The sequence below is a fragment of the Trachemys scripta genome, chromosome 4 (genome assembly GCF_013100865.1).
Source record: "Trachemys scripta elegans isolate TJP31775 chromosome 4, CAS_Tse_1.0, whole genome shotgun sequence".
Lineage (NCBI taxonomy): Eukaryota > Metazoa > Chordata > Testudines > Emydidae > Trachemys > Trachemys scripta.
The window spans coordinates 131,775,878-131,794,602 of record NC_048301.1 but is presented as its reverse complement, the minus strand read 5'-3'; the positions used below and the strand labels follow the sequence as shown (position 1 = coordinate 131,794,602).

The following is an 18,725-nucleotide window of genomic DNA, read 5'->3' as shown; positions in this document are numbered from 1 at the left end:
GAGGGGCAATAACCTTTCTGTGACGTAGTCCGACCCACTAACATGTCTTTGATTTAGGTGGGCTGCAACCTGGCGCACTGACATTTCTATGACATAGTGGTGCATAGGTCCTCGATACTTCTCTGAGCCAGCAGCGTGACGCTCAAGGGGACACTGCAGTGGGTGTGAGCTGTGTTGTGGGGTGCTGGGGTTTCCGGGACGTATCAACACAGCGTTGTTGGACACTGACGTTTCTGTGAAAAAGCAGCACTGCAGGATAGGTCCATCCCATTTCTGTGTGACAGGGTCGATTCTTATTGTGGGCGCTGACAGTTCTGCGACCCAGCAGTCCCGCGTGACGGGTTGTTGATATTTAAGTGACAGCAATGCTGCCTTATGGGGCACGGACGTTTCTGAGCGATGGTATTGGCATGGCATTAAGCAGTGCCGTGTTATGGGCCACTGCTATTTGTAGGAAAACCCGGTGGTGTATTATGGGGCATTCTGACACATATACTGTTGCTGCATTTTGGGGTATGTAGATTTCTGTGTCATAGTGGTGTTGCCTTATGGCAGGTGTTCTCAACCTTTTTCTTTCTAACCCCCCTTCTCCCCCTCTCCCCCACAATATCCTGTAAAAACTCCACGGCCTCTTTGTGCCAGAACAACTATTTTTCTGCATATCAAAGCCAGGGCCAGCGTTAGGGGGTAGCAAGCAGGGTAACTGCCCAGGGGCCCCACAGCACAGGGGGTGCCGTGTAGCTAAGTTGCTCAAGCTTCAGCTTCAGCCTCCAGTGGCAGGGCCCTGGGCTTCAGCCCCAGACCATGGGGCTCCGGCTTTCTGATCCCAGCAAGTCTAATGCTGGCCCTGCTTAGCAGACCCCCCTGAAACCTGCTCATGGCCCCCAAGGGGGCCTTGGAGCCCTGGTTGAGAACCACTGCCTTATGGGACTTTGACATTTCAGTGCCATAGCAGTGTTGTGCTATCGGGTCACTAACATCCATAGGTGCTGGAACTAGGGGTGCTGCACTCCCTGGCTTGAAGTGGTTTCCATCATATTCAGGGTTGACAGTTTGGTTCAATGGCTCTCAGCACCCCCACTGTACAAATTGTTCCAGCGCCCCTGCTAACACCTCTCTGACATAGCAGCACTGCATTATGGGGGCACTGAAGTTTCTGGATCTAATCCTGCTTTAGTGCAGGGGGCAGGACTAGATGCCCTCTAGAGTCCCTTCCCGCCCCACATTTCTATGAATCTATGATGACGATGATGCTTGTAGTGGGGCGGCTGCCCCAATCCAGGAGAGCAGGGGTTAAAAGCAGCCCTTGGAGAGGGCTGTGGCTGGGACCCAATTAGAAGAGGGATTAAGAGCAGCTGAGGGAGGCTGGCTCGGTAACTGGCCACAGGTGTGGCCAGCTCAATCAAGGCACAATGGCCCTGATAAGAAGGCTGTGAGTTAGCAGCTCAGAGTCTCACTCCAGCCTCGGAGTGGGAAGGACATAGCTGCCTGGGAGCTCAGGGTACCCGAAGCAGAGCAGAGCAATGCTGCGGAAGGGCAAGAGGTGCTGGGGAGCTGCAGCTGAGGCCTTGCTGAAGGCCAAAGGAGGTACTAGGGCTGCAGGGAGACAAGTGGGCCCAGAAAGGCAGCAGGTCCAACCCCCTTGCCAGTGATGAGTGGCCTGTACAGACTGCAGTTTGCCCCAGAGAAAAGGGGCTAGATTATGACTGGCAGTAACCACTGAGGTAAGGTGGGTATAGAGGATTGGGGGATTCCCCGGGAGGGGAGATGCAGAGTGTGGGGGTACTGCTGTGGGCAGAACTCCAAGGCAAAGGGCACCGGGGTATGGGAGGGACATGGGCCTGAGGAAGGAGAAACACCGGCCAGCAGGAGACGCTCCGAGTGCTGGAATTGAGCTAATTCCTGGACTGATCAGCAGGAGGTGCCATGACGGTGAGTCAGCAGTCTCTTACAATGCTTTTTTGCATAATTTGGATACAAAACTAGGGTTACCATATCTAATAAATAAAAAAAGAGGACCCTCCACGGGCCCTGGCCCCGCCCATTTCCCCACCCCTAGCCTTGCCCTAACTCCACCCCTTCCCTGCCCTAACTCTGCCCCCTCCTCCCTCCCACTCCTAGCCATGGGGAAAGGGCTGCCCCAGCGCTACCAGCTTCAGGGTTTGCCGGGCAGCCCCCAGACCCTGCGCCCCTGGCCGGCTCTTCCCCAGCGCAGCTGGAGCCTGGGAGGGGAAGTGCCCAGCGGGGGGGCGCAGGGTCTGAAAGCTGCCCGGCAAACTGTGAAGCTGGTAGCACTCGGGCTTTGGGCAGCCCCTATGCCTCCAGACCCTGCACCCCCAGCCGGGCACTTCCCCTCCCGGGCTCCGGCGGCGCAGGGTCTGGAGGCATGGGGGCTGCCCAAAGTCGGTAGCGCTCGGGCAGCCCGGCTCTTAAACAGAGCCGAAGAGTCGGGGAGGAGCAGAGCCGCCATTTTCCATTTTCCCGGACATGTTTGGCTTTTTGGCAATTCCCCCCGGAAGGGGGTTTGACTGCCGAAAAGCTGGATATGTCTGGGAAAAAGAGGACGTATGGTAACCCTATAAAACCAGAGATTGGTTCTGCATTATGGTTCATTCACGTTTCTGTGATGCAGCGGCTCTGCATTCCGGTATATTGTCATTTCTCTGACCTTGTGACATTGCTTGACGGGGCATTGACATAGCAATGCTGAGTTACGGGGCATTGCTATTTCTGTGCCAGAGAGGAACTGTGCTCTTTGGATACTGACATTCCTGGATAGCCACTCTGTCATGTTTTATTAAAACGTCTGTGCCTTGGCAGCGCTGCGTTATGGGGCCCTGACATTGGTATAGCCTAGAGTCATCGCCTTGTTCGGCATTCAGATTTCTGTGAGATAGCGGTGCTGCATTAAGGAACATTTCTTAGATGTATAGATTGTATTCCGAGATTTGAAGGCTAGAAGTGACTACTGTGATTGTCTAGTCGGATCTCCTAAATAACAAGTTCAATAGCTGTACTCTGTTTCATACAGAGGCACTTATCAGGGCACAGAAATGGGGAGCATGGGGGCCATGGCCCTCATCACTTTTTACCAGCTGTTAGGGTGAGCGACAGGGGACAGGCCTTGTGTGAAAAGGGTGGCACGGGAGCGGGGATCCGGGGGAAGAGGCGAGGCAGGGGCCTTGCAGGAAGGTGTGGGGCCTCAGGAAGAAGGGGAAGCACAAGAGTGGTGATTTGGGGAGAGGGGCGGTGTGAGGGTGGGGACTCGGGGGGGCAGGATTACTGTTTGGGTGCCAGTGGCCCCCCACACTTTTTGGGAGCTTCCACCTTTTCTTGAACTTACAGGCTGTGATCAAGTCACCCTTTATTCTTCTTTAAGTGAAACAGAACTCATGGAGCTCAAAGCATGTGATTTTTATTTGTAATTTTAAGACCAGAAGGTGTCATTAGAGCATCTTGTCTCATCTCCTGTGTATCGCAGGCCATTACATTTCACCCCGTTCCTGCTGTACTGAGCCCAATATCTGGCACTTGGCTAAAACATCTTCCAGAAAGGCATGCAGTCTTGATTTGAAGATCGCCAGATCCACTTTCCTTGATAGCTTGTTCCAATGATTCATCAGCCTCCCTGTTTAAAAAAAAAAAAAAAAAAAAAAGTGAGTCTAATTTAAATTTTGCCTGGCTTCAGCTTCTGGCCATCAGTTTTTGTTCTGCCTTCCTCTTCTAGGTCAAAGACCCCCCCTTAGTATCCATTATCTTCTCTCCAGGAGGAGACTTATGCACTGTGATGAAGTCACATCTCAAACTTCTTTTTGATAAACTGAGCAGATTGAGTGCTATCTGGCAGGCATTTTCTCCAGCCCCCAAATAACTTTTTTGGCTCTTTTCTGCACCCTCTCCAAATTTTCAACAGCCTTTTAAAAATGTGGACACCAGAACTGGACACAGTGTTCTAATACCAGTCTCACCAATGCCATTTACAGAGGAAAAATCACCTCCTTCCTCAAAAGTCCCCTGCTTATCCAGCCAAGAATTGCATCCGTGCTTTTTGCCACAACATCACACTAGGCGCTTTGTTCAGTTGCTTGTCCCCCATAATCCTTCTCAATCCCTGCTTTCCAGGACACAGCACCCCATTCCATAGGTCTGGTCTGCATCCCTTCCTCCTAGATAGATAACTTTTCATCTGGCTGCATTAAAACACATTTTGTGCCAATGGGCCCAGCCTACCAAGTGATCCAGAGCGCTCTGACTGCCCTGTCCTCGTCACTTTCTGCTCTGCCAATTATTGTTTCATTTGCCAATTTTATCACCCACAATTTGACATTTACTTCCAGATCACTGCCAAAAGTGCTGAATGGGATCAGACCTAGTACTGATCTCTGCAGAACCCCACTAGAAACTACTCCCCTGCGATGAAAATTCCCCCTTGACAACTATTTTTTGAGATCTGTCAATTACCTAGTTCATAACCAATTTAATGTGTGCTTCATTGATATTGTGCAATGTTCATTTTTTAAATCAAAATGTTGTGTGGTACTAATCAGATGCCTTATAAAAATCTCAGTATATTATATCTCTGCAGTTACCATAACCCCATGTTGACTGGCACTGCTTCTATTCCTATTCTTTAATATTTTATCACTTGAATCCTGTATCAGCTTTTCCACTCTATTCTCCAGGTCATCCTGCTTGTCCATACTGAATATTGGCACGACATTAGCATTGTTCCAGTCTTCTGCAATTTCCCTGGTATTCAAAGAATTATTAAAAATTAATACCAGTGGGCATGAGATCGCCTCAGCCAACATTTTTAGGACTCCTGGGGGCAAGTTTTCCAGACCCACTGATTTAAAAAAATGTTTATCCCTAGCAGATGTTGTTCAGAATCGTCTTCAGTTACTAGTGTACTGGAAAGTACTCCATCACCTTAATATGATACAAGCACATTATCCTGCTTCCTTCCAAATACAGAATGGAAATACTTATTGAACACTTCTACCCTTTCTGCATTATTAGTAACAATTTTATGAACTAACAATGTGCCAATACCATTGCTAGGATTTCTTTTGTTCCTAGTATACTTTAAAAAATCCTTGTTTTCCTTACTGGCCCTGCCAGCCATAGTGGTTTCCCTGATGTCTTTAGCTTCCCTTATCAATTTTCTGTACTTCATAACTTCTAATTTGTAGTGATTGCTCTCTATTTCCACTCTTTTCCATTTGTTATGTTGCTTTTTTGTTTCTAACCACTGCCTTCACTTTGCCACTGAACCAGGATGGTTTGCAGTGTAGATGTCTTGGCTGGGGCTGGAGCCTGGGTTCTGGGATCCTTGCAGGATCTCAGAGCCCATGCTGCAGCCCAAGCATCTACACTGCAATTTTATAGCCGAGTGAGCCTGAGTCAGCTGACCCTGGCCATCTGTGGCTGTGCAGCGGGTGTTTTATCTACATGTAGATGTACCCATAGCGTGCATATGTTGTGCTTCTCACACACATGCACATACAGCTCTCTCAAACAATACCCACCCCCCTGCATTGGTATTCATCCCCTACTCAAATCCCTCCACCCACATATCTCAGATTTCTAGCCAGCCTTGCATGTGGCCTGAGCTTTGGGTGGTGCCTCCTGTGTTTCATCTGTCTCCTCCATAAAGGAGCTTAATTGCTTTTTACATGTATCCTGAATGAAGCATGGCTATTATGTCTACTAGCTTCAAGGAGGTTTTTACCCAGCCCTGAGCATAACAATATACGGCCATTGACATTTCTGTGACATAGTGAGGGCACTGACACTTCTGCAGCAGCTTCAAATAAATCTGAAACCAGGGCATTTTAGGGAGTGCATTTTCCCTACCTATAGGCTTCAGTTTGCCTCAGATGGTGGCTAGCTCATTTGCTGCCCCTTTGTGCAAAAGAGAATTTCTCACTTTCATTTACTCTGATAGAACTTTACATTGTGCCACACAGCATTTTTTACCCACAATGCACTGTTCCATTTGGGATATTGCAAAATGTGAATCTGGATGATTTGCCAACACATTAGGGATTGGATGAATTTCCCCTTCCCTGGGATAAAATGGATTTGAGATTTGCACAGGATTTGAACTACTCATCTCCTGCCTTTGTTATCCTTGACAGCCACTGCCTCTTAGTCTCTCACTGTGACCCATAATGGTGGAAAATTACCTTAGCCAGATGTTTCTGTTTAGATGATCGACAGTGATATTGTTAACAATATTGATATTTAACTTTTCAACATTAGGTTTCAAAGTCAACAGCAGATTGAAAAGCATGGGTCACTAAAACCCCTCAGAACTGTTGTGTCAGGCTCTCTGCAGACTCAGGCATGCATCGTAGCCAGAATTTTCAAAAGAGCTTAGCACCTACAGTCAAGGCCAGACTTTCAAAAGACTTCAGCTCCCATTGATCACCACAGTAAATGACCAGATTTTCACAAGTGCTCAGCAATTTGGGTGCACATTGGACGCTGAGCTTTTATAAAAATCTAGGCCCCAGTTATGAGTGCTGAGCAACTGAATATTTGGCTCTGAGCAACAATGGTGCAAATATAAATGACTGTGGACCTGATTCTACTTCACACAAATTGCACTGCTCTGGCAGTGGGAAGGGGCTTTAGTGTAGAAGTTACATCTGCTCCGAGTTCCCTTTATGGTACCAGGGAAGGATTCTGCCTTCCAGCTCTTCCTCTTTTACAATACTGCAACAACGCATAGGGTGATAAAAGCCCCTGAGATACATGGAGAATTCCCCCAGCAGTCACCCCAGAGCAAAGCAAAGAGGCCTTAATGTAAATGGAACCAGGCCCTTCATGCTAATCTGGAATTTTCCCACTAAATATATTTTTGTTGGGAAATGCCAATTCGTCAAAACAGAACCATCTCACATGAAAGGGTCAGACAAACTTCCCATCTTTCAAAAACATTTGGAAAAAAACAAGTTTTGAAACTGTCGGTGTGACAGGTTGGGTCACAGACTCCCTTGGGACTGTCACCTGATGTGCTGAAACTACCTTTGAGCCCGTTTTTCCCCACCAGCTTGGGACTCTAGAACCCTGTCTTGTTGAGCCAGACACGCTACTCTTCTGCAATACAGACCAAGGGTCTGAACTACACCCCAAAGCTGCAGGCTTTAACTGAAAACCGCTCAGCAGGTATTCCTGTCTCCAGCACCCAGCTCCCAATGGGATTAACACCCCAAATAAATCAATGTTTTACTCTGTATAAAGCTTATACAGGGTAAACTCATAAATTGTCCACCCTCTATAACACTGAGAAATATGCACAGCTGTCTGCTCCCCCAGGTATTAATCAATTATTCTGGGTTAATTAATAAACAAAAGTGATCTTATTCAGTATAAAAAGTAGGATTTGTGTGGTTTCAAATAATAGAACAAATTAAGTTACCAAGTAAAATAAAACAAAACACGCATGTCTAAGCCCTAATACATTACAAAACTGAATACAGGCAAATCTCCCCCTCAGATGTTCCAATAAGCTTCTTTCACAGACTAGACTCCTTCCTAGTCTGGGCCCAATCCTTTCCCCTGGTACAGTCCTTGTTAGTTCAAGCTCAGGTGGTAACTAGAGGATTTCTCATGACCGCAGCCCGCTTTGTTCTGTTCTACCCCCTTGTATACCTTTGGCACGGGCAGGAATCTTTTGTCTCTCTGGGTCCCAATCCCTCCTTCTAAATGGAAAAGCACCAGGTTTAAGATGGATTCCACCATTCTTCCTGTGCTGGCTTACACAAACACAGGAAGGCTGGGAAAATTCCAGGTGGGAAAATTTTTCAAAATCTCACCAATGGCTGGATTGATAACTGCCTGATCAGCAGGCAGTGATGTAGACAAGCCCACTGTTTAATGAGCAGGGCAGAGGGAAGTAAAGAGCACATGAGTGAAATTTGCAGGTGATACTAAACTGGAAAGAGTGGCAAACACCAATTAGGGCAGGGAAATAACTGGCTTGACTCTCTTCTCATTTACAACACATTTACACCTGTAACTCCATTGGCTTGACTCCTGATTTACACCTGTGGAAGTGAAAACAGACTCAGGCTATGTCTACATTTAACTGCAACAGCAGCCTCGCTGCAGCGCTTCAGGGTAACCACTGACTCCGGAGAGAGGAGGGGTTCTCCCATCTCTGTAAAGAATCTACCTCCCCCAAGAGGTGGTGGCTAAGTCAACGAAATAATTCTTTGGTCAGCCTAGCACTGGTTACACTGGCGGTTAGGTTGGCTTAACTAAATCGCTGGGGGGGATTTTTCACACCTCTGAGCCATGTAGCTGGTTTGACTTAGCTTTTTAGTATAGACCTGGCCTCAGGCCTTGCATTCCAGAACCTTAGTAGCCCTGTTGTGGCTTCTACCCACCCCTGAGAAGCTCTGGTCTATGTGTGAGAGCATATTCAGTGAGAGCCAGGCACATCAGGGCACCAAAACTATTTGTGAACTTAGGTCAAATGTGGTGAGTTATTTTTGATGGAAGGGAAAAAAAAACACTGACAAATATTTTTGGAAATGTCAAAACTTTTTGTTTCAGAAAGGAGACATTTTGACTTTTTGTTTCCAAATTCCACTAATAAAAAAAAAAACCACCAAAAAGATGAAAGTGACACACAATGAAAATCTAAAACAAAATCAAATTTAGCCAAGGTCAAACTAAAAGTTTGGGGCTTTCCATTTTTGGTGAGAAATACCAAAACCAATTCAGTTTTGGGTCAAACCAAATTCTTTGACCTTTTTTTGGTTTGAGGGCCAAACTGCTCAGCCGCAGGTTGAGCTCAGCCTAGGTACTGACATGAAGGGGTAGGTGCATTAGAAACATACCAGACAGCCAGCTCAGAGAACTAGAGACCACTTGTCATCAAGTGTTTTATAGGCATCACAACCAAGGAGAGTTCTGAGAAGGGTTTTCAAGGAGGAGAATGTGGTGGCTTGTGGGTGTTTATCCGGAGCACCTTCCAAGTGTGAGGGGCAGCCTGGGGGAAAACACGAAGGTTCTTGTTTGAAAACGTGATGGAGGCTGGCAGAAGTCAATATCTGGCTGCTGAATGAGACGATAGGTGGGTGGGGATAGGTTGTGCTTCCCATGCAGATTGGTGCCGACGGGAAGAATCTCTGGGTGGCAAATGTCACTTGGCTTCCGTGAATGAGCCAGCCCCGCACGATGCTGTTGCCACCCCTCCGCTAGCCCTTCCCCACGCCTCTCAGCGGTGGCCACTGCAGCAGACCCCTCCCCTCCTCCTGACTCTGATCTGCAATGCTGGGAGCTCTGGTGTCTCCAGAGGGGAGAGCAGAGTCAAACTGGTCCCTCAGCGAGATGGGCCTGAGCCCCAGCCCTGCACACCCCAAACAGATGTGGGGGTGTCTGAGGTCTGGAGCAAAAGTGGAGATTTTATAGGGACAATCCCGATTGTGGGGGCTTTTTATTATATAAGCACCTATTACAACCCCCCCCCATCCCGATTGTTTTACACTTGCTATGTGGTCACCCTCAGTGGAGATAGCCCTAGCTCATCTTCTTGAGGTGGACTGACACCTCTTCCTAGAAGAGCAGCTTCCCATTCCCATCTGTGCCCCCAGAGGGTGAATTCCCCAGCTCGGGTCTCACAGGCTGCTTGGAACCATGTTTCCTGTGGAGAAAGGGTGAACTGTAATACTGGGGGCAGAGGGGGCCGCTGGTCCCGAATTAGCCGCCATTGTCCGTATTGCTGTGAGAGTCGTTGTCTCTCCTCTAAATGAAAGCAAAGGAGAGAGGCTCGGTCGGCTTGAACGTCATGGTATTTTGGCTTCCAACAGTGCATTTAATGGAAGGAATCTGCCCGGCAGGCGGGTGACTTTCAAGAGAGCCTGGAAGGGAAGGGGGAGGAGGCTGCTGATTGACAATAAGCACGGGAATGCAGCACCGTGGGCACAGGGGGATCATTATGTCTCGGGCGTGCCCAGGTTAAATGGCCAAAGAAGCTAATGCTGGGGAACTGGACACTAGTGCTGACAGCCAGCTCCCCCTGATTTATACCCCCCCCAAGCTCTCTTCCCACCAGGGAGTGAATAGGACAGTGCCTGCTGGGGTGGGTGGCTTCTTCCCCAGGAACCTCCCAGACTCTGCTCATGCTTCCTTACTGCTGAGTGCAACATGTGCAAGCCCCTACCTGGCCCTGTCACGGGAGCAGAGTTCAGTGCTCGACTGTTTGACTGCGGATCAAGGGGTCCTTGGTTCAGATCCAAGTGCCCCCTTATAAGCTTAGTCTGGGGGGGGGAAGGGATTGCAGTGCTCTGCTCTGGGTCACCCCGCTAGGGCACGCAGCAAGATGGGGCACGGTCTGGGCTCTCGTGTATCGGGTACATTCCAATCTACCTGGGAACTGGCTGCTGTTTGAACGGCCCCCGTCTCCCATGCATTACCAAGATTCCTATTGCAGGAACCAGCATCGCCACTTTGGTTTTGTGAGGTGGCTGTTCAAAGCAGCCGGGGGACTGCTGCTCGGGAAGCTGCCCCCCCGCCCCCATAGTCTCATCTCCCAGGCATCCTCTCCCCATGTGGAAATCGGCCATCAAAGGGAGCAGTTTCACCGAATCGCACTCCCCTGGTGACAAATAGCTGCCTGGCAAGCTGGGCTTACATACCACAAAGAGGCAGGTTCCAGCCTGCTCCCACACATTAAAGAGACGACCCTGTGCTATTTATGCTGTCGGAGGCCTAATTATGGGAGCAATTTTCCCTGGATTCCAGCGGTGGGGTGGGGGGTTGAGTTGGGACTGTGTGAGTGCTGGCATGGACACAATTGCGCATGGCCAGCGGTGAGTGGGCATGCCTGGGACTGATCCCAGAAGCTTCTTACAGCCGACAGTCTGTGGCCTTTTTCAAAACACTCGCTGAAATATACTCTGCAGCTTCTGAAATGAATCCATCAGTTAGCACCCGGTTCACACCCACGCCTTTAAAAAAGGAACTGGATTTCTTGCCAGGTCTTAATTCCTACATCCCCTCATACCTATGCCCAATCTCAGGCATTGGTTGCTGAGTCTTACGCCTGATAAGGGCTTTCACGGGTCCTCCCGATGCCCTCCACCCCCAGCCATTGGGTGGCACCACTGCCATGGATGTGCTGTCATCTCTCATGGGATTTCATGTTAAAGCCCCAGCTCCTGGAGTCATGTGAATAAATGGGGATCACAGGTTTACTTAAAAATAAAAGTAAGTTTCTAGACTTTGTGGTTGCAGAACAGAGTTTGAAAATGTGACTGCATGGATTGGCTTTAAAATCAGGAGATTTAAAAAAACTAATCTCATGATTTTTGGGAGAACCAGCTCAGGATTGTTGAACACACAGAGCTGGTGATGCTGCTCCAGTGCGTTGGCATCATGTACAGAAAGTGAAACCCAGGTGGCAGATGCATTCCACCTTGAGGAGGAGACAGGGCCTTGTGGCTAACGCATTGAGTTTAGGCTCAGGAGATCTGATTTCGGTTCCTGGCTCTGCAACAGAGCCCCCATGTGATCGTGGGAAGGTCACATGTCCTCTCTGTGCCCTAGTCACAATCTGTAACAGTGACTGTAACAATTAGAACTGCTCAGAGAATGGAGCTGAGGAGTGGTTTCATCAAAAGGCCAAAATCCATGTGAACGGAGTCATAGAGTTCAAGGCCAGAAGGGACCCCCAGATCTGACCTCCTGTTTAGCACAGGCCACCAGCCCCACCCTGCCACCCCCACACCAAGCTCCACAACTAGAATTAGCCCAACATTTTACAGCCCTCAGAAGACTAAACTATTGTGTGGTACAGGCAAAGACTAGGAGGGACTGAGGTGCCAACAATACCCCAGGCCCTGGCAAGGGCAGGGCATTGATTAAGTGAAATATACCCAAATGGACCCTTTTGAATCTTACTGAGATTGTGGCCTCAGTGACATCTTGTGGCAGTTAGTTCCACAAACCAATCCACATTATGTGAAAAAGGGTTTCTTTTATTGGTTTTGAATTTACCACCTTTTTGATTTCGTGTCATGTCCTCTTGTTCCCATGTTGTGAGATGACAGAAGCTCCTGACCTCCTTTCTGCAGAGCATTTGCCGCTTTGTATTCCTTTACCATGCCCCCTTTTTCATTCGCCTCCCCGCTAAAGAAACCATCTCAATCGTTAGTCTCTCCTCAGGTGAGATTTTTCCCTGCCCTGATCATTCTTGTCACCTGTCTCTGAACCCCCTCATCCTCTAAGAACATAAGAACGGCCATCCTGGGTCAAACAAATGGTCCATCAAGCTCAGTATCCTGTCCTCTCATACTTTAGAGGAAATGAACAGAACAGGGCAATTATCGAGAGATCCATCCCCTGCCATCCAGTCCCACCTTCTTGCAGTCAGAGGTTTAGGGACACCCAGATCATGGGGTTGCATCCCTGACTATCTTGGCTAATAGCCATTGATGGATCTACCCTCCATGAACTGATCTAACTTTTTTTTTTTTTTTAACCCAGTTATACTTTTGGCCTTTCATAACATCCCCTGGCAATAAGTTCCACAGGTTGGTGGTGTATTGTGTGAAGTACTTCCTTATTGTCTTAAACTGTTGCCTATTAATTTAATTGAGTGACCCCTGATTTTGGTGTTATGTGCAGGGGTAAATAACACTCTTTCTCCAGACCAGTGATGATTTTATAGACCTCTATCATATCTCCCCTTCTCTTTTCCAAGCTGCAAAGTCCCAGTCTTTTTAATCTTTCCTCATATGGACGCTGTTCCATGCCCCTAATTATTTTTGTTGCCCTTCTCTGCACCTTTTCTAATTCTAATATATCTTATTTGAGATGGGGCAACCAGAACTGTGGACAGTATTCCAGTGTGGGCGCACCATGGATTTATGGGGTGGCATTGTGATATTTTCTATATTGGTCTCTCTTGTAGCAATGGGTGTGACCCAGGGCACCCAAACCCTCCTGAGCTCTGGAGGAGTTTGGAGCTGGCTATGAACTCATGACTCTGCTCAACATTTTGAGAGTGATGGTGATAAATTGGAAGGAGTTCAGAGGTGTGACCCCAATGAGCAGGGATTTGGAGAGACTGACCTATGGGGAAAGCATTAAATCTGTGAAGTTTGGCGACGCGTGGGGACACGCTAACAGGCCTCCTCTGGTCAAAAGGTGCCAGCCAGGGCAGAGAGGGTGGCAAAGGAGGGCATAGGAACGGGGAATAATCCCATTCATAATGAGTTTCTGTGTCCTAGCGAAGGGGGATCGTTCCCACACTGCTGTGCCATCACTACCAGCTTTTAGGCCAGCAAAGCAGGTTTCTCCTTGCAGTCACTGTTAGTGGCTATCTTTATGGAGGAAAGGCCTCTTACAATGGCAGTCATAAGTCTAATTTCCTCTCTCCTGCCTTAGTGACTGTAGCACAGAGTCCTCTTCCAGTGGGGCATGGAATGCCCCCAGCCATGGATCATCACTGGGGACTGAGTTTGAGTAGTTCCCTGCTAGAAGCATGAGCCTCCCTCACCATTAGCCGGTAGCAGTAGTAGAAGGCCATTATCCACCCATATGAGTTAGCCACTAGAGGTGGCACACTAACGAATGGGGTACTGAGTGCAAGTCTTACGTTCAGCATTCAGTCGTATCCACAGTCTTCTCCTGGGCTGTAGCAAGAGGCATGAGGTGCAGGTTATTATGTGTCCTCTGACAAAGCACCGGCGTTACAGAGATGTTGACGTGACACTGGCTCCTCTTTTCTGCAGGCGCCTCTCTGGAAACCAGCTCTCCCAGATCCCAGGAGAAGCCTTTTCTGGCCTCTACAGCCTGAAGATCCTGTAAGTACCGTGTTTCCCAAGGCACTGCTGTTGGACTCCTGCAGGGCCATTGTCCCAGGGGGTCACATGGGACTTTGATCCGTTCAGAGGCAGCTGCCAAGCCACAAGGCATCCAATTACCAGTTTCCGAATCCACACGGGTTAAAGTGTCAAGCCAAATAATCCTGTGGCAGCTCCAGGGCATGCTGGGGGCTCTGTCCTGCTGCTGGTCACAGCTACCGTCTGTCCGCACCGTTTTCTGTGTGTTCTGCAGGATTGTACAAGAATAGAGAGATTCCCCGCCCTGCGGTGAGTCTGGGCAGAAGGAACCTTTCTGGGCTCTCTGTTTCACCCCTGGCTAGGGGGAACTTTTGGTTTGGCTGGTTGTTTGCTCTGACGCAGCTTGCACTGCTCAAAGAGGAAGGGTTACTCAGTGGTTAGAGTAGCAGCCTGGGATGGGGGAGACCTTGGCTCAAGTCCTGATCCGTTGCATGACCTTGTATCGAGTAGATTGCCATGCTGCAGCTCAGCTCCATGACCTGTGTGCCCCTGGATCACAATACTGCCCGGGAACCAGCGACCGGCCCAGTCCTGAGGTCCCTACGCAGGGGAGTTTTGCCTGAGTAAAACGCTTGTGTGATTTATCTGTACTTTGTAACTTCTCCTCCTTCACAGGTTCTGTAACCTTTCCTCAGCCCCACATCACGCCCTACTCCCTCTTACCTGGCCTTGTCTTCCTGAGAAAGGGGACTAGCAATCCCTAGGCAGCATCTTTCTGGGACCAGACAGCCTTCTTCCTCCATCCCCGGTGCAACATCACGACCCAGAAAACCCCTGCTGGGTCTCCTAGCAGCCAATTGCCCAAGCCCTTCCAACGGGGAAGGCGGTGTGGGGCTAGGGATGGCCCAGTGGGCAGAGACATATGATGGGCAGAGGTTACCAAATTCACAGGGTGGAATGCATCACTGCAGAGATGGGGTCCTCCCAGATCGGAATGTGCCTGACTTTTTGCCATTCCAAGACGGTCTGGCACAGTCTCTGCTCAGCTATCCAGCTGCCCGTCCCTCTCTTCTCTTGAGAGACCTTTCTGAACATCTCTTCTGCAATAAACATTTCACCCTGGAGGCGATGTTTTGAACTCACCCGCACTGTGAAATCGGCGCAGCCAGCACAGTTTATATGAAACAAGCAGGTACAAACCTGCTCTCAGGATTAGAGAGTGCAGCCCTGTTTACTAGGTCTTCTGAAGATGTAAAGTATGAATCCTGCCCTAAATCTCTAGGCTTAGCAATCAGATGCTGCTTTATCCATAGCCTGCATTAGGCAAGGTATCAAAGGAACTGAGGAGAAACCGCAGCTCACCCACCCAATTTCAACAAGGGGAACTTTCTACTCCGGGAACTCGTGGGTTTTGAAAGCCTCTTTTGATCAGTTTATATTTGACTGACTCCCAGCCAACTGTGGATGCAGAATGTTGGAACATCCTAGGAAGGATGTGTTATTCCCTGAGTCTGCACAGCGCCCCCTGCAGGCTAACAGGGAGCCAGCTCTGCCTCTCCAGACACCAGAGCAGACTGAGTGACACCCATGTCCTGTGACAATTCCTGGGAGACGCCAGGCTGGGGCCTTGCCAGGTGCAGTGGGACCCCTTGGGCAGAGAGGCAAGGAAGGGAAATGTACATGGGGACTGGATCCTCCAAACGCTTACTCCAAGGCTGCCGTCTGCATCGCTGTATTCCTCTGCCATCGAGGCAGGGAGCGAAGGCCAAGCCCAGCTCTTCCTGCCGACACTGGCCATTTCCTCTGCTAGGATCCCTCCCCTGCTTATGGAACAAGGCCTCAGGGCCAGCTCTCAGCACAGGCCCAGCATGCAGCCGCGTGGGGCCCTATTTTGCAGCACCCAGGCCAGGGATGGAGGGGGACTGTGCAAGGAGGCGAATCCAGGCTTGGCCCAACCCAGGAGGCCCCACACATCTTAAAGCCCTGGGGCCATTCAGTCTCCCCTGCAGCCCAGAAGGGGGCACTGACAACCTGAAGGTGCATCCTGCAGACCAAGACTTGCCGTACCTTGGGCTCCATTTGCCTGGGCATGGTGGCTGCAGTTTGCTCCCCCAAATCCAGCACTGACAAGGTCACCCCCCAGGGGACAATATCTGACGAGCACCTCCGCCCTTCCACAGAGAGCCCCTGTGGGAGAAGGCAAAGTGAGGATTAAAATCCCCACCCCACCCCTGCCACCTCCAGCCTAGGAAAGATGCCAGTTGGTTGCTGTCTGTACAGCTGTAGGGAATGCCCAGCTGAGGGCCCAGCTCCCTGTGGAACAAGACACCCCCTTACACCCTGCTTTGGTTGCCAGGCCTGCAGGTGTGTATGGAGGGAAGCTGCTCGATCTGGCTGGGAGGCAGAAGTTCCTTGTGGGGGAGGGGAGAAGGCGAGCTGGCTCCATGAGACCCACTCCTCACCCCCTCTGGGGTGAGTCCAGGCTGAAGGAATCTTTCCAGGCACTTAGTTTCAAACCCTGCTGGATGTGGGGAGTTTTTGGCTCAGTTGGTTGTTTGCTCCGACCGGGTGGTTAGAGCAGTCACCTGGGATGTGAGAGACCCTGGTTCAAATCCCTGCTCTGCCAAGTGCCAGAGTCCCTATGACCTTGGGTAAGTCACTTAGACTCCCTGTGCCTCCATTCCCCATTTGTATCATGGAGATGAGAGTGTGGATGCCTATGAGGGTAAATATGGTAAAGATTGTAAGGCACTCAGATACAACAGTAACAGGGTGATCATATAAGTTCCACAGGTATATCCCTCAGCTTGGGGGTGGGTCTCATGAGTGTGGCTTGACCTGTCTTCCCACCTTCCAACTGCACTGAACACTGGGGCCTTTTCCATGCATGGAATAAGGCTACACTGGAAAGCAGGACTGGTGTGACTGTAGATAGATGTGGTGTGACTCTAGTGCACAAACAAGGGTCATTACTGCCTGCCATGGTTACAATATAGTTTCCAAACTGTTATGGGCAGGGCTACACAGATTTTGCCCGGGACCCCTAAAACTGAGCACCCTCCCCCTTCAAAAAAATTACTACTGAGCGGAGGGTGAGCCTGTCCTGCACTCACCCTGCATGGTGTGTCCTATCCCATGGGGCTGGGGGCATTGCAATCTGATACATGGGGTCGCAGTGCCACTCCAGTTTGTATCAGAGAGCAACGCCACTTACTCAAATTTGGCCCAGGTGCCCCTCTGTCATGACAAGGAGTGGCCAGGCCAAACCTGAGAAGCACCAGGTCACCATACCACTTGGTTTGGGGGCCCTCACAACTAGGGGAAAAGGGAAAGCTGCCCCACATGATATTCTCAAACTAGGGAAAGGTGGCCTAGATGAAATTACTATAAGGTGGGTGCACAATTTATTGAAAGTCCATGCTCAAAAGTGTAGTTATCAATAGGTCGCTGTCCAACTGCAAGGATATATCTAGCAAGGTCCTGCAGGGGTCAGTCCTGGGTCTGATACTATCCAGTATTTTCATTAATGATTGGATAATGGAATGAAGAGTGTGCTTATGAAATTTGCAGATAAACCAAGATGAGAGGGGTTGCAAGCACTTTGGAGGACAGGATTAGAATTTAGGAAGGAAAAATCAGAACTACAGAATGCTCAATAGCTGGCTAGGTGGTACTGCTGAAAAGGATCTGAAGGTTATAGGGGTTCACAAAAGGCATATGAGTCAACAGTGTGATGCATTTGCAAAAAAAAGGGCTGATCATTCTGGGGTGTATTAACAGGAGTATCCTATGTAGGACATAGGAGGTAATTGTCCTGCTGTACTTGGCACTGGTGAGGACTCAGCTGGAGAATTGTGTCCAGTTCTGGATGCCAAACTGGGGAAAAGGTGGACAAACTGTAGAGAGTCCAGAGGAGAGCAACCAAAATCCTAAAAGGTTTAGAAAACCTGACCTATTCAGAAAGGTTAAAAAAACTGGGCCTGTTTAGTCTTGAGAGAGACTGAAGGGGGACCTGCTAACAGTCTTCAAATGTGTTAAGGGCTGTTATAAAGAGGACAGTGATCAACTGTTCTCCATGTCCGGAAGGTAGGACAAGAAGTAATGGGCTGAATTTGCAGTGAGGGAGATTTAGGTTAGAGATTAGGGAAAACTTTCTAAGTCTGAGGATAGTTAAGCTCTGAAATATGTTCCAAGGAAGGTTGTGGAACCCCCGTCACTAGAGGTTTTTAAGAACAGGCCGTACAACACCTGTCGGGGATGGTCCAAGTTTACTTGGTTCTGCATCAGCGCAGGGGGCTGGATTAGATTACCTCCCAAGGTCCCTTCCAGACTGACATTTCTATGATTCATAATTCCAAGACCAGAAGGGACCATTGTGATCATCTAGCCTGACCTCCTGTGTAACACAGGCCCTAAAACTTTCCCCAAATAATTCCTAGAGCAGATTGTGATGGTACCTCCCATAAGGATTTATGGAAATATGTTTAGAATTTGTTTTATGCTACATATGCCATGTAACATATCTCAAAAGTTATGATCTACTGAATCTGTTAATCCTATTTGTATGCATGTATCATTCTTGTATTCGAAGTTATGAATACTGGCTGTGTACTGGCTTGATTTCTAAATAACCTTAGTAGAGCATTTGGTCAGTTCCTGGAGAAAGGAATGTTGAAGTTAAGTATCTAATCAAGAAACACTTAAAGGACAGGTTTCAGAGTAGCAGCCGTGTTAGTCTGTATCCACAAAAAGAACAGGAGTACTTGTGGCACCTTAGAGACTAACAAATTTATTAGAGCATAAGCTTTCGTGGACTACAGCCCACTTCTTCGGATGCATCCGAAGAAGTGGGCTGTAGTCCACGAAAGCTTATGCTCTAATAAATTTGTTAGTCTCTAAGGTGCCACAAGTACTCCTGTTCTT

At 49.0% G+C, this 18,725-nt stretch overlaps 1 protein-coding gene across 4 annotated transcripts in view; it reads left to right on the top strand.

Moving 5' to 3' along the window:
- The window catches only part of LGR6 (leucine rich repeat containing G protein-coupled receptor 6), a 217,231-nt gene that overhangs the window by 80,168 nt on the left and 118,338 nt on the right, over positions 1-18,725 (top strand). The window contains exons 1-2 of one of the 4 annotated variants that reach the window (XM_034767599.1): positions 1,469-1,587; positions 13,752-13,823. Coding sequence is in view for 1 of the 4 variants with exons in the window: in XM_034767596.1 (XP_034623487.1) it covers positions 13,752-13,823 (72 nt within the window). In the remaining 3 variants the exon portion in view is untranslated. Of the gene's footprint in view, positions 1-1,468; positions 1,588-1,630; positions 1,725-1,786; positions 1,933-13,751; positions 13,824-18,725 lie in introns of those variants that run through there. The other 3 variants (XM_034767597.1, XM_034767598.1, XM_034767596.1) reach the window with 3 other exon arrangements.